General features: G+C 46.1%; 1 protein-coding gene across 1 annotated transcript in view; it reads right to left on the minus strand.

Moving 5' to 3' along the window:
* Positions 1-915: 915 nt before the first annotated feature.
* CDK13 (cyclin dependent kinase 13) overlaps positions 916-16,485 on the minus strand; it is a 133,568-nt gene continuing 117,998 nt past the window's right edge. The window contains exons 10-14 of the mRNA XM_063922488.1: positions 10,817-10,933; positions 9,608-9,739; positions 4,860-5,062; positions 3,599-4,048; positions 916-2,338 (exon numbers count right to left, since the gene is read on the minus strand). Of these exons, the coding sequence (XP_063778558.1) occupies positions 1,521-2,338; positions 3,599-4,048; positions 4,860-5,062; positions 9,608-9,739; positions 10,817-10,933 (1,720 nt within the window). The 3' untranslated portion in view covers positions 916-1,520. The remainder of the gene's footprint in view (positions 2,339-3,598; positions 4,049-4,859; positions 5,063-9,607; positions 9,740-10,816; positions 10,934-16,485) is intronic.

Here is a 16,485-nt window from a genome sequence, read left to right on the forward strand (position 1 = left end):
AGTGAGGATACCTGTTTTCACAACCGCTGGACAGTGTACGTAGGGGGCTACAGCGGATCCCCCCCGGGGAGGGTTCCGTATTCCGCCCCTGCGTTTGCGCTGCACCAAGAACTGGGGGAACCCCCTAGCGGGGCCCCCGGTTTGTACTCACCACTACTCACCTTCAGGCTTCTGTTAGGGGTGTGCGGCGTGCTGCGATTGCGACAGCTAAGGCGCAGTGCCCCGCTGTACAACAACCTCTCAGGACGGCGGCCTGCAGCGGGGACGCGGTCCTGACGTCTGAAGAGACTGGTAACCATTACCCCCCTATCTCCCACGGTACAGGTATGCTGTTGCCCAAACAGCATACCGAAAATAATAGTTTTAAAATGAACTGAAGAAAACTCTCGGGAGTGTGCATCCTCTCCTGAGGGCACATTTTTCTAAACCGTCTGTGGGAGGGGGCATAGAGGGGAGGAGCCAGCACACCCAGTTGAAGAAATTTAAAGTGGTCTCCTTTGGACCCCGTCTATACCCCATGGTACTAAGTGATCCCTTATGGATGCTTGTGAAATTTGAATTGGGAGGGTGACAAAAATACTAGTTTCGGCCATGCATGTATGTCCAGTAATTCATTCTGATTACCGGTACAACCATTTAACACCAGACACAAGATGTAATGAAGCTTGTATATTTAAAATGCACAGGTTGCCTGAAAGTTAATGAATACAAATGTGCAAGGTAGCAGTGTAGCCAGGAGGCATGTGTAAGTCAAGGGTGTCCGCTCTACACGGCTCACCTAGATTTAACGGATTACAAGTGAACCCAGCTATTACAGGACTAGACATACAGTAATATTTCTGCACTAGGCGATGCTGGGGTCACTGTTGTTAGTACAAGCATATATTAAAAATAAAATCAGACATCAAAATCATAAGCGGTTTAATCAACATTTATTTCTTTATGCTTAAGGAAAAAAAAAAGTTGATCAAACGTTTGCATGGTAAGAAAAAGGTTGTGTTTTTTTTGTCTGAAATGAGCACAAGTTCCACAATGACAAGGAAAGCAGTGATAGAACCATCAGTGACCTTTGACTAAAGGTAGTTTTTATACAAATAAAGAAATACCAAGGAATTAATGCACTGCCTTGCCATTACCAAACATTGGTCCAAATGTACAAAAAAATAAGCACAAATGTGCCATACTCTTCACAATTCTTGCAAGTGCCATGGGAAAAACCTACAGATGATGCCCTTATAATGAATATTCAACTTAAAAATGGCAAAGTACAAAATAAAGATTTTTTTTCTCATTATTATTTGTCAAAGTGTAAAGTAGTTACTTAGCTCTCAAACAGAATGAATCAATCTCCCTTCACTCAGTTTAATGTTGTATTGCAAGACCTTTTTTTTTTTTTTACATAAAAATAAAGCTGTTGTTAAATCCATTCTCAAGTCTATTATATGGCTGCTGTAAAATGCAGCTTTGCTGAAAAGAAAAGTCACTTCGGATAGAAATATTTGCCTGAGGGAAAATACGATTTAGAATGGTAAACCCCTCCCACGACCTCTGGCATACGTGCCCATATGTCCTCCATGTTCTTGTGAAAAGGCAGGTCCCTGGTAAGGAGAGGCCCATGGAGGTCTGTGCATTATAGCAGGTAGACCAGGGTGCTCTGGTACATTAGTGCTGTAGCTAAAGTTATGCATTTTTGTTGGCATCATATGACTGTCCAATCCCGCAGGGAGATTATGGTTTCCCAGAAAAACTGTAGGGCTGGGACTATATTGAAATCTGTGGTCTTTGTCCCCACTGAATAACATGGAACTAGCGTTGAGGTAGCTGTCCCTGTAAGTGGTGGCAGAATTACAAAAGGGCTCTGGAAAAGTAGAATGTGCTGGGAGACGATTACCGATTTGAGATGAAGGAGCACTGTAGTTATCTATGGGCTGACTTTCAGGGCGTCTCTCCAAAACGCCAGTAGACATAGTACTAGCCCTGTCACTACAATACGTGGTTGGGAGATAAGATTGCCCAAAATTTTCAGTGCAGTCCGGTGCTTTCACAAATGATGCCCCCCCAGTGTATCCTGTATCACCTGCATCCTCTTCCTGAGGCTGGTGTGGAGTAATAACCTGTAAGAGGGATGCTTTTACTCCTACATGAGGGTCACAAGCAGACATGCTGGTGCTTTGTATCTGTTGCCTCTCTATCCGGTAATCAAGGTCTTCCTCACACACTGGAGGTGGTTCTGGTGGTTCAGGAGGCCTTTGATCCGGAGGCAATATGAAGGGGAGTTTTTGTTCAGGTAATAGGTCTTTAACGTGTGGATCATGGTGGTCCTCAGGGTCATTTTCATCTAAAAGTACAGAATATGATATTATAAACAGCTGTTCAACTGCAAAAAACATGACCAATAAAACAGATATTGGTCTTGATATTTTTAAGATGTAACAATTTATCAGCAAATCAACATTTGGGTATAGAGACAAAATTTATCATAATAGACCTTGACAAAACTAAAGTCATCATCAAATAAAAAATTTAACCCATGACAAAAAGTCAAAGCCACTAAGAAAGGCCATTATGAATGAGTACAAGGGATATATAGGACCACCATCTTGCACTGTCCACGGTGCTATACACACACACACACACACACACACACACACAGTCATTTTGTTTACACACTTGTACTCTCACTTAAAATTGAGATAATCAATTAATTAAAAGCATTAAATCAATCAAGTTGTCCACTCTGAATTACTCCATAGAGTATCTGCTATTCTGTGCAGCAGAACGGACAGAATGGACATAACCTAAGAAGTTTAGTTTTCACTACTTCTGGTTCCAGATCACATCTTTGAGGAGTGCACCAACTACATCATAAAGCATTTTAAGCTTTCAAAGATTCCTGTGTGCAATATACTAAGGGGTATATTCAATTAGTGTCGAAAACTGCCGTCTGACGAAAAGACGGCAGTTTTCGACTTTTTAAGGTTGAATCGTGATTCGACCTATTCAGTCCCAGCAGTTTTTATTCGACAAGTCGTGGAATTCGACTTGTCGAAAAGTACGTGAATCGGCGGTATAGCTGCCGATTTACGTACTTTTGAGTGAAACGGGGCCAAATTCGACAGGATTTGGCCCCGTTTCCGACCTTCTCAGTCCGACATAAAAAAATGTCGGACTGAGATGTGGGACCCAGAGGAGGAGAGCCGCAGGGAGATTGGGAACAGCCGCGGGCATACAGGGGAGAGAAGCGCTACAGCACAGCGCTGCAGGAGGATGTGGTGGCACTAGCTGGGTCTATCCCCTGCTGCTGCTACTACTACTGCTCCACTCTCACAGACCCTCTCCAAACCACAAAACCTCTGGGAGAACCCTGCTACAGTTAGTCCTTCTCAACGTGGATAACAGTACAACATGCTGAAGCGCGTCTTCATCTCCTCAACAAAATTGCTTAAAAAAAAGAAAGAAAGGAGCGGGAAGCCACTAACATTTTTAGTTTCCATTTATTACTTCTGTTAATGTTTGTAAATGTTATGACGGGGCTGGCTGAAATGCGTTGCCTACAACTGACGTATAGATTAAATTTTTAAAGAGGATAAGTGCATACCCATTGGTGCAGGGCTTGGAGGTCGCTTAGGCTTCAGTATCTCCTCTTTCATCTTCTCTTCAGGAGTCATTTGCGCTGACTCAGTGCTTTGCTTTGGTTCCTGATCTTTTAACAACTGAGACAATAAACCTGCAAAAGTGTTCTGAATAGAAGATGGCGCTGCATCCGCTTTAGCCTTAAGTAAAGATAATGATGGCAAGGAGGGTGGCTCAAGGCCCAGTGCTGCGGATGGAAGAGCAGGCTCCTCCTTGGGCTCTGGTGGTTTATCAGTTGATGGTAAAATACCAGCAGGGAGACTGAGATTATTTAGTTGTTGCGGAGTCTCAGAGTTCGCCTTGATATCCAGATTTTGAGCAAACTGTGTCATGCTGACATTGGTCTGAGACTGCAGTAAATTCAGCAAAATGGCCATTTGATTCTGACTCAGCTGCTGTCCAGTGCTTAAGTGACCTTAGGTAAAAAACAAAACAAAAACAAAAGTATAACATACTAAATAAAAGCTTGTAAATGTAAGCTAATAACATAGGATGTTAAAATACTGTGTGAAGTAACCTACTGCAGAGTAACATGGGAATCCTATTTTACACTTATAGATTTTTTTTTCATTCTTTGCTTTCTCACTGTGTTGAATTATGTATACAGTTGCAAGAAAAAGTATGTGAACCCTTTGGAGTATCCTGGATTTGTACATAAATTGGTCATAAAACGTGTTCTGATCTTCATCTAAGTCACAACAATAGACAAACACAGTCTGCCGAAACTAATATCACACAAACAATTATATGTTCTCATGTTTTTATTGAACACACCATGTAAACATTCACAGTGCTGGGTGGACAAAGTATGCGAACCCTTGGATTTAATAACTGGTTGACCCTCCTTTGGCAGCAATAACCTCAACCAAACGTTTCCTATAGTTGCATATCAGACCTGCACAACGGTCAGAGGGAATTTTGGACCATTCCACTTAACAAAACTGTTTCAGTTAAGTTCAGCAATATTCTTGGGTTGTCTGGTGTGAATCGCTCTCTTGAGGTCATGCCACAGCATCTCAATCGGGTTGAGGTCAGGACATTCTGTTGTTGATCTACTTCTGTGCTTTGTTGTTTGTCTATTGTTGTGACTTAGATGAAGATCAGAACACATTTTATGACCAATTTATGCATAAATCCAGGAAATTCCAAAGGGGTTCACATACTTTTTCTTGCAACTGTATATCTATGTTAATGTTTGCTGCAAGTTAAAGCCTTGAAACACCTACCTAATCCAACACCAGGAAATCCCTGAGACTTCTGAGAAGAGGTCTGCATGCCCTGGGGAGTATTACTTCTGCTGTCATCCAGGCCTGCAGATAAATCTTTCCTTGGTACCTTTGGTGCTGTTGCATCATCAATCATCCCCATTTGTTTTTGCCTTCTACGTTTCTTACTCCATAATTCATGGCAGTCTTGCCAAAGAGGAAGGCTACAAGAAAGAGTAACACTACTGCTCAGTATAGATATACAGCTACAACCACATTAAACATATTTGGATTTTTACAAAGATAACCTACAGCTATTGTACTGGTCTTGAAACCGCATATTACTACAGGGAATTATCAGTTAAATCTAACTATATAAGTAAAACTAATGGAGAAAGAGAGAGATTTATGTTCTTACCTGGTAAATCCTTTTCTTCGACTCCATAGGGGGCGCAGGGAACACTGGGTATAAGCCTGGAGAGGAGAGAGCCTGGGCACCAGGTATTAATTTTTACCCAGCAGCCCAGGACTCCCTCTCCACTATACCCAGCCACCAGCAGCCAGTTTAGTTAACGTGGAGCGAGAAGAAAGAGAGGGAAAAGACCGGCACGCACACAGAACACACACACACACAGGAATGGTGCGAAGAGAACCGGTACACTAGAAATAAAAACCCTGCAAGCCAGGTGCGTCAGGGTGGGCACCCTGTGCCTCCTACAGCGTCTGAGAAAAGGATTTAACCAGGTAAAAAAAAAAAGAACATATCTGCTTTTCTTCATCCTCCACTAGGGGGCACAGGGAACACTGGGACATCCTAAAGCAGCCCCCTGTGCTAAGAACCCTCTGTCCCAAGACACTAAGGTGTCAAACGCATAGAAACAAATGAAAGTGTGGGCAAAAGACCACGAAGCAGCTTTATAAAGCTGTCCTGTGGAAGCACAACACTGCGCTGCTCAAGATGCTGCCAAAGACCTGGTAGAATGAGCAGTCACCATAGCAGGCATAAGAAGATCCACCGCTGAACAGGCGTGGAGGATTGTCAAGTGGAGCCACCTGGCCAAAGTTTGCTCAGAAGCCAGCCAGCTACGCTTGTGGAAACCATACAGAACAAACAGTCTTACCTCCCCCCTATTGGGATTTACACTATTGAGATGCCGGCGTTGGTATTTTGACCGCCGGCATCCCGTCAGTCGGGATATCATACTAAATCCAAACCAATCGCATATGTAGAATGGCCCAATCTGCATCTTAGGTTGGAGACCAGCCAGGCCAACGCAATGACAAGTAAGACGACAATCTTCCACGTTAGCCAACAAATTGTCAAAGGAAACAGACTGCAGGGCCCGATGAAACAAGGACAGGTTCCATGGAGCAACCAGAGGAACAAATTGCAGCTGTATGTGTAGGACGCCCTGAAGAAAGAAAAAAAGAGTGCAATCTGTCTCTGAAAAAGGACAGAGAGGGCAAAGACCTGCACTTTCAAGGAAGAGAGCCGGAGGCCCAAGTTCAAATACGCCTGCAGAAAGTACAGGACACACGAGAGTCAGAAAGACCTGGGGCTGAAACCCCTGGCTAAACACCAAGCAAAGTAAGTCCGCCAAGAGCAGTGATAAATTCTAGACGAAGGTTTCTGGGCATTAAGCGTGGTGGGGATGAACTTCCTGGCCGCAAAAGGTAGACGCAAAGGAGCGTCGATGGCGAGACTCAGAAGATCTGCGTATAACACTCACCATGGCCAATTTGGAGCCACCAGGACCACTGTTTCGCCCTCCACCCTGAACTTGCAGAGAACTCATTGAATCACTGTGATTGGAAGGAAGTATGAGTGGGAACATCCATGATACCGCCTGAGTTCTAGAATAATGGTGGGTAGCTGGCTCCCCTGAGCCATTTACCATCCCTGGACCATTCTCTGAAAGGACACCGCTCCCCACCACCGAAATTGGTGGTGACCAGGATCCAATCCTGAATCCAAAAGGGAAGGCCCTTGACCAGGTGGGACCGGTGTAGCTACAAGAGGGAGTGATGAATTTCTGAGGATGAGGATGCTCGTCTGCGCCTTGAGGTGCAGATGGGACTTCTTCCACCTGGCAAGAAACTCCATAAGAAGAGAACGGGAGTGAAACCAGACTTACTCCACCATGTCGAATGTGGAGACCAAGTAACCCAGAATCTGCATGCAGGAGTGGATGGACACCGAGCAATGACAGAAGAACTTGCGAACCTTGGATTACAGGGCCTGAATCTTGTCTGCCGGAAGGAAGCCCTGTTGAATCCTAGAGTCCAGTAGAGCTCCCAAGTGCAACATTTCCTGAGAAAGCGTCAAAGAAGATTTGCACCAATTAATCTTCCACCCGTGTGAAGATGAGCCACTGTGAGAAGAAGGTGGTCTGAAAGGCATCTGGAGATTGGGCCGTGAGGAGGTGGTAATCCAGATAAGGTAGAAACCCGACATCTCTGCAAAGAAGGTGCACAGCCATGACTGCCATAATCTTCGAGAAACACCTAAAGAGCCATTGACAGTCCAAATGGAAACGCCCCAAATTGGTAGTGATCACGTGGCACCACAAACTGAAAGACGCGCTGGTGGCAGACTCAGATGGGGATGTGCAAATAGTCATCCTGGATGTTCAAGGATGCCATAAAATCCCCCAGCTCCAAGGCTTAGATAATGGAGCCTAAAGACTCCATGTGGAACTCGAGGACCTGCAGCTACCTGTTCAGCGCCTTCAGATTGAGGATGGGCCGAACAAGCCATATGGCTTTTGGACCAGGAAGAGGTTGACGTAGAAACCCGTACCTCTTTGAGACGGGGGAACTGGGATGATGACCCTGGAGGCTAGAAGAGAGCAATTGGACTCCATGAGAGCTCTTGCTTTTCCTGGATCTGCTGGAAATCCAGTGAAAAAGAACCAAACAGGATGCTGCTTCTGAAACGTCAGTGCTTAACCATGGGAGACTATATCCCTGACTCAGGCATCCATCATAGTTTTCATTTACACATTGGCGAAAAACAGAAGCCAGCCTGGCCTCCCACGCTGTTGTCCCCTAGGTGGAGCCTGGCCGGCTTGTCAGCTGTCTTGTCAATGGGTTGTCTGATGGATCAAGACTACTTGCCTCTGAGCTTAGATCCCTTGGACGCGGAACTCTGGAATCGAGAAGATGTCTGACCTCTGGCCCTTCTCTGTGAATGAAAGGAATGAAAAGTAGAAGTCCTGGCCTTGGGATGTGTCGCTGATGGAATGAAGATGGTCTTGGACGTCAACACTGTAGCAGCAATCTTGTCCAACCCCTGGCCAAAGAGGATGTCCCTGGAATACAGAAGCAGTTCTAACACTTTCTTGGAATCTGTGTCTGCGTGCAGGAAACACAGACAGAGCGAACTCCTAGTGGCCACAGTGCATGCCAACACTTTAGATGTCAAGATCCCTGTATCGATGGCTGCCCCCCCAAATCCCCCCCCACACCAAGTAAGAGCCTGCCTCCTTAATGAGCCCGAAAATAGACCATAAGTCATTCAGCTAGTACCAGAGAAGAGACTACCCAATGGCCTTAGCCACCAAGGTCAACTCCAGCGCTGGGCGCTCAATAGCACCCACACTGGTATAGGCAGTCTTAAAGATCTGTAGCTTTCTATTTGTGGGATCCTTAAGTGGAGCAGTATTCAGAATAGGCAGGGTGGACGATCTTATGAGGAGGGTGACGTGGGCATGGACTGGAGGTGGGACTGAATTTCTGGTAATTATACCACAAGATTGGATACGTCTACAAATTGCTATTAAGGATCCTGTTGATATTGTGACCGGTCAGAGGGACATTACCATTATTAATAGGTGTGCCTATATACATCAATTGTCGGTGGTCAGAGACTGGCTTTAGAGGCTCTATTTTTTATGGTTTTATATGTGCAAAATGTTATTACTTTTACATGTTGAGTATTACTAAATGTGATTTATTTTATGAAAACACCTCTTTTTAGATTACTGTTAGCGCTGTTTTTTCTTTTTTCGGGGGTCTCCCACTTGGCTCGCTCTACAGCAGGCAGTGTAAAAGGACGCAAGGCACTAAAACAACTTGAAGCGCCTTAAGGGTGAGCCCATGCCTCAGCAAGGAGGTCTTCCAGCTGGCCAGAAGAGAGGAACTCCATTATCACCCGTTTCTGATGCTTTAATACTGGGGTTACTAGCGGTTTCCTATTCCTGCAATGCCCCGGTGCATGGCGTGGGGACCCCCCAGACCTACACAATCCAGCACAGCCAGTGGTCTCCTACACTGCCAGTATATAGCCACGATGTTCCGGCTCCATGCGCTTACTTCCTGGTCTGTGTCAAGCTGCAGCTGTGGGCTCTGGGAGTGGTGGTGTGCTGTCCCCTCCAGGAGGCCCACGGCAGAAGATACCGACCCAGTCGCCAGTGCTGCTGCTACTGGCGCCGAGTGTTGGAGTGGCAGTGAGGGCATTCTATAGGATGCCAGACACTGGCCACTCAGAAGCACTGAAAAAAAGACCCCCCACACACACACACATACGGTGCCTGCTTCTGCGGACACCAAACTCAAAACTGGTTGCTGGTGGAAGGTATAGTAGAGAGGGAGTCCTGGGCTGCTGGGTAAAAATTTTAAACTGTTTGGTGCCCAGGCTCTCTCCTATCCAGGCTATACCCAGTGTTCCCTGTGCCCCCTAGTGAAGAGAAATGTTCAAATGATACCAATCAGAATACTTTATTCAGCAAAACATGCCATCTACAAAATAAGCAGCAAACATTACGTACTCGGGTGGTGCCATCTTGGATGGGTCCACATCTCGCAGGAACTCGCACTGCAGGGCTTGTTCAGCAGTGCAGCGCTTGCTAGGATCCAGCGCTAACATGTGATCAAATAGATCTAATGCTGCTGTGGGTATGCTGAAATGAATAAGCATTCTCAGTTAACCAATTTAATCACAAATACTACATTGTTATGTTAATATTTTGCTTATTATACAAAGTCAGTTTACGAAAAAAAGTGCCTTCAGTGTTGTTACATTCATTACACAAAGTATTACATTATCAAAATAAGATCTGATGCTAATTTAATGCTAATTTAATATGTAAGAGCTGATCTGTCTCATTGGTAACTGTTTTACCCTGAAATTGAGAACTACTGGCAAATATCCAAAAGCAAGAATGCAGACTTAAGGCCCATGCACACGGTGAGATTCGGACTATGCCCGATTCTCACTATGCGACAGGGGCTAGGTCATCATCGCAAGAACATAATGACTGTGCTTGCGATACTGACTATGTGCGATTTTGGCTAAGTGTCCGTTTTGACTATCTTTTCTTCGAGATAGTCAAAATTGACTTGCCTGCAGTCTATCTAGGCTTGTTGCGATGCCGACCGCGCAGGACTTTTACCTTGCGATCTGCACTAGAAACTCATGAGCGCATGACTTTGTCCATGAAAAGTTAGCATGAAAAGTTCCAAGTGCCAAGGTATCTAGAGGCAGTATTATTGGGTATAGGTATACAAGAAACACAATTTATATAAAAAAATTTTTTTACTGTTAGGATTCCTTTCCATAAATATGTTTAGGTTACAAATCCACCATAAGACATATTTAGGGATATGTATAAAGACAACAATATGCAGCACTATTTGAATGGCTTTCAAATATTGCATGAGACGTGATATTTCCAAATTGCAGAAAATTATCCTATGGTACTACACGGTATAAAGAATATTTTGACATGTTCCTTTGAATTTATAAAAACTGCTTGAAAAACAACTATTTTAATTTCTGCTACCTTTCCATATCCATTGTTCTCTCTATACTTTTGTCACAGATAATTATAAACATTTAGCTTGTCAGATTCCAGACCCATCATTACTACATCCTTTTCTAAATTACTGTAGTATCCAATGAAACTTTATCTAGGGGAAAGATTTATTCATAATTTCTGCACTGCAAATGTACTGTATATGGAAGAATGTATTCTTACAAAGCAAACTCTTCTCTGATTTTTCGGCGATATTGCTTCTTTGGTTTCATGGTGTTGAAATAGGGTAACTTAATCACATCTGGCCAAACAGCAGGGCAGGGACATCCACACATGCGGCTTATGTAGACAACCAAAAGAGAAAAACTGAATTAGTGCAAATGCAACTGCAAATGAAAAAGCAGACTGGGATTAATAACAATAAACAAAACAATACATATAAATAAATCTGGGACTTATTACAGAGCCTGTTACACTAGATAGAACTGAATCCTTTGTTTACCTCCTTTCTAAGAACTAGTAAAAATATTCCCCCGGATTATTAGAATGGACTCTGAGGATTTAGCAGCCATATGCTGACATAATCTAACCATCTCTTGTCCACCAATGGCTGTCTGGGAATATGATTCAGCTAGGTCTATAAATGTCTTCTAAAATGTTATAGTAATATGTGTCTTGTAAATGCAATTTAGAAAGTGTACGAATACTAGTGTCTTATATTAGCGCATCAGACCTTCAGGACTTAGAATAGGTTGGCTGGAAAGGGGTTTTGGAACTTCACTTTAATTCATACCAGTATTGTCCATCACTTGTTGATACAGATTGCATAATGTGCTTTCTCTGACGTCCTAGTGGATGCTGGGAACTCCGTAAGGACCATGAAGAATAGCGGCTCCGCAGTAGACTGGGCACAACTAAAGAAAGCTTTAGGACTACCTGGTGTGCACTGGCTCCTCCCACTATGACCCTCCTCCAGACCTCAGTTAGAATCTTGTGCCCGGCTGAGCTGGATGCACACTAGGGGCTCTCCTGAGCTCCTAGAAAAGAAAGTATATTTTAGGTTTTTTATTTTCAGTGAGATCTGCTGGTAACAGACTCACTGCTACGAGGGACTAAGGGGAGAAGAAGTGAACCTACCTGATTGGAGCTAGTTTGGGCTTCTTAGGCTACTGGACACCATTAGCTCCAGAGGGATCGAACACAGGACCCGACCTCGATCGTTCGGTCCCGGAGCCGCGCCGCCGTCCCCCTTACAGAGCCAGAAGCAAGAAGATGGTCCTGAAAATCGGCGGCAGAAGACTTCGGTCTTCAACAAGGTAGCGCACAGCACTGCAGCTGTGCACCATTGCTCCTCATGCACACCTCACACTCCGGTCACTGATGGGTGCAGGGCGCTGGGGGGGGGCGCCCTGAGCAGCAATATTAACACCTTGTCTGGCAAAATAAGCACAATATATAGTCCTAGAGGCTATATATATGTGTAAAATACCCCTGCCAGGATCCATAAAAAAGCGGGAGAAAAGTCAGCCGAAAAGGGGCGGGGCTATCTCCCTCAGCACACTGGCGCCATTTTCTCTTCACAGTGCAGCTGGAAGACAGCTCCCCAGGCTCTCCCCTGTAGTTTTCAGGCTCAAAGGGTTAAAAAGAGAGGGGGGCACTAAATTTAGGTGCAAATCTGTGTATTATAGCAGCTATAAGGGAAAAAATCACTGTGGGTAGTGTGAATCCCTGCATTATATAGCGCTCTGGTGTGTGCTGGCATACTCTCTCTCTGTCTCCCCAAAGGACTTTGTGGGGTCCTGTCCTCAGTCAGAGCATTCCCTGTGTGTGCGGTGTGTCGGTACGGCTGTGTCGACATGGTTGATGAGGAGGCTTATGTGGAGGCGGAGCAGATGCCGATAAATGTGATGTCGCCCCCTGTGGGGCCGACACCAGAGTGGATGGATAGGTGGAAGGTATTAACCGACAGTGTCAACTCCTTACATAAAAGGCTGGATGACGTAACAGCTGTGGGACAGCCGGCTTCTCAACCCGCGCCTGCCCAGGGGTCTCAAAGGCCATCAGGGGCTCAAAAACGCCCGCTACCTCAGATGGCTGACACAGATGTCGACACGGAGTCTGACTCCAGTGTCGACGAGGTTGAGACATATACACAATCCACTAGGAACATCCGTTGCATGATCTCGGCAATGAAAAATGTGTTACACATTTTTGACATTAACCCAGGTACCAAAAGGGGTTTTATGTTGGGGAGAAAAAGCAGACAGTGTTTTGTTCCCCCATCAGATGAGTGAATGAAGTGTGTGTAGAAGCGTGGGTTCCCCCGATAAGAAACTAGTAATTTCTAAAAAGTTACTGATGGCGTACCCTTTCCCGCCAGAGGATAGGTCACGTTGGGAGATATCCCCTAGGGTGGATAAGGCGCTCACACGTTTGTCAAAAAAGGTGACACTGCCGTCTTAGAATACGGCCACTTTGAAGGAGCCTGCTGATAAAAAGCAGGAGGCTATCCTGAAGTCTGTATATACACACTCAGGTACTATACTGAGACCTGCAATTGCCTCAGCATGGATAGTGCTGCTGCAGCGTGGTCTATTACCCTGTTAGGACAGGGATACTATTTGCTAACCATAGAGCATATTAAAGACGTCGTCTTATATATGAGGGATGCACAGAGGGATATTTGCCGGCTGGCATCCAGAATTAATGTAATGTCCATTCTGCCAGGAGGGTATTAGGGACCCGGCAGTGGACAGGCGATGCTGACTTTAGAAGGCACATAAAGATTCTGCCTTATAAGGGTGAGGAATTGTTTGGGGATGGTCTCTGGGACATCATATCCACAGCAACAGCTGGGAAGGAAAACATTTACCTCAGGTTTCCTCACAGCCTAAGAAAGCACCGTATTATAAGGTACAGTCCTTTCGGCTTCAGAAAAGCAAGCGGGTCACAGGCGCTTCCTTTCTGCACAGAGACAAGGAAAGAGGGAAAAAGCTGCACCAGACAGCCAGTTCCCAGGATCAAAAATCTTCCCCCGCTTCCTCTGAGTCCACCACATGACGCTGGGGCTCCACAGGTGGAGCCAGGTGCGGTGGGGGCGCGTCTCGGGAACTTCAGCGACCAGTGGGCTCGCTCACAGGTGGATCCCTGGGTTCTGCAAGTAGTATCACAGGGATACAAGCTGGAGTTCGAGGCGACTCCCCTCGCCGTTACCTCAAATCAGCCTTGCCTGCTGCCCTCGAGGAGAGGTAGTACTGGCGGCAATTCACAAGCTGTACTTCCAGCAGGTGATAATCAAAGTTCCCCTCCTTCAACAAGGACGGGGTTAATAAAATTCCACAATGTTGGTTGTACCGAAACCAGACGGTTCGGTGAGACCCATTTTAAAATTGAATCCTTGAACACTTATATACGAAGGTTCAAGTTCAAAATGGAATCGCTCAGGGCGGTTATTGCAAGCCTGGACGAAGGGGATTACATGGTATCACTGGACATCAAGGATGCTTACCTGCATGTCCCCATTTACCCTCCTCACCAGGAGTACCTCAAAATTGTGGTACAGGACTGTCATTACCAATTCCAGACGTTGCCGTTGGTCTGTCCCCGGCACCGAGGGTTTTTACCAAGGTAATGGCCGAAATGATGATACTCCTTCAAAAAAAGGGAGTTCTAATTATCCCGTACTTGGACGATCTCCTTATAAAGGCGAGGTCCAGGGAGCAGTTGTTCGTCGGAGTAGCACTATCTCGGGAAGTGCTACAACAGCACGGCTGGATTCTGAATAGTCCAAAGTCGCAGCTGGTTCCTACGACGCGTCTACTGTTCCTGGGTATGGTTCTGGACACAGAACAGGAAAAAGGTTTTCTCTAGGAGGAGAAGGCCAAGGAGTTGTCATCTCTAGTCAGAGACCTCCTAATACAAATACAGGTGTCGGTGCATCAATGCACGCGAGTCCTGGGAAAGATGGTAGCTTCTTACGAAGAAATTCCATTCGGCAGGTTCCATGCAAGGACCTTCCAGTGGGATCTGTTGGACAAGTGGTCCGGGTCGCATCTTCAGATGCATCGGCTGATAACCCTGTCCCCAAGGGCCAGGGTGTCGCTGTTGTGGTGGCTGCAGAGTGCTCATCTTCTAGAGGGCCGCAGATTCGGCATACAGGACTGGGTCCTGGTGACCACAGATGCCAGCCTTCGAGGCTGGGGGGGCAGTCACACAGGGAAGAAACTTCCAAGGACTATGGTCAAGTCAGGAGAGATCCCTACACATAAATATTCTGGGACTAAGGGCCATTCACAATGGCCTAAGTCAGGCTAGACCCCTGCTTCAACACCAGCCGGTGCTGATCCAGTCAGACAACATCACGGCGGTCGCCCATGTAAACCAGCAGGGCGGCACAAGAAGCAGGATGGTGATGGCAGAAGCCACAAGGATTTTCCGATGGGCGGAAAATCATGGGTTAGCACTGTCAGCAGTGTTCATTCCCGGAGTGGACAACTGGGAAGCAGACATTCTCAGCAGGCACGACCTCCACCCGGGAGAGTGGGGACTTCATCCAGAAGTCTTCAAAATGATTGTACACCATTGGGAAAGGCCACAGGTGGACATGATGGCGTCCCGCCTCAACAAAAAGCTAAAAAAATATTGCGCCAGGTCAAGGGACCCTCAGGCGATAGCTGTGGACGCTCTGGTAACACCGTGGGTGTACCAGTCGGTGTATGTGTTCCTTCCTTTGCCTCTCATACCCAAGGTACTGAGAATACTAAGACGGAGAGGAGTGAGAACTATACTCGTGGTTCCGGATTGGCCAAGAAGAGCTTGGTACCCAGAACTTCAAAAAATGATCTCAGAGGACCCATGGCCTCTGCCGTTCAGACAGGACCTGCTGCAGCAGGGGCCCTGCCTGTTCCAAGACTTACCACGGCTGTGTTTGACGGCATGGCGGTTGAACACCGGATCCTAAAGGAAAAAGGCATTCCGGAGGAAGTCATTCCTACGCTGATTGAGGCTAGGAAAGATGTGATCGAAAAACACAGCATATGGCAAAAATATGTTGCTTGGTGTGCGGCCAGGAAGGCCCCAACGGAGGAATTTCAACTGGGTCGATTTCTGCAATTTCTACAGTCAGGAGTGACTACGGGCCTAAAATTGGGTTCCATTAAGGTCCAGATTTCGGCTCTGTACATTTTCTTCCAAAAAGAACTGGCTTCACTGCCCGAAGTTCAGACTTTTGTTAAGGGAGTGCTGCATATTCAGCCCCCGTTTGTGCCTCTAGTGGCACCGTGGGATCTGAACGTGGTGTTGGATTTCCTGAAGTCGCATTGGGTTGAGCCACTTAAATCCGTAGAGCTAAAATACCTCACGTGGAAAGTGGTCATGCTGTTGGCCTTGGCGTCGGCCAGGCGTGTATCAGAATTGGAGGTTTTGTCATGCAAAAGCCCTTATCTGATTTTCATATGGATAGGGCGGAATTGAGGACTCGTTCCCAATTCCTTCCTAAGGTGGTATCAGCTTTTCATGTGAACCAACCTATTGTGGTGCCTGCGGCTACGTGGGACTTGGAGGACTCCAAGTTACTGGACGTAGTCAGGGCCCTGAAAATATATGTTTCCAGGACGTCTGGAGTCAGGAAAACTGACTCGCTATTTATCCTGTATGCACCCAACAAGCTGGGTGCTCCTGCTTCTAAGCAGACTATTGCTCGCTGGATCTATAGCATGATTCAACTTGCACATTCTGCGGCTGGACTGCCGCACCCTAAATCTGTAAAAGCCCATTCCACAAGGAAAGTGGGCTCTTCTTGGGCGGCTGCCCGAGGGGTCTCGGCTTTACAACTTTGCCGAGCTGTTACTTGGTCGGGTTCAAACATTTTTGCAAAAGTTTGATACCCTGGC

This window comes from Pseudophryne corroboree, chromosome 5 (assembly GCF_028390025.1).
Source record: "Pseudophryne corroboree isolate aPseCor3 chromosome 5, aPseCor3.hap2, whole genome shotgun sequence".
Taxonomy (NCBI): domain Eukaryota; kingdom Metazoa; phylum Chordata; class Amphibia; order Anura; family Myobatrachidae; genus Pseudophryne; species Pseudophryne corroboree.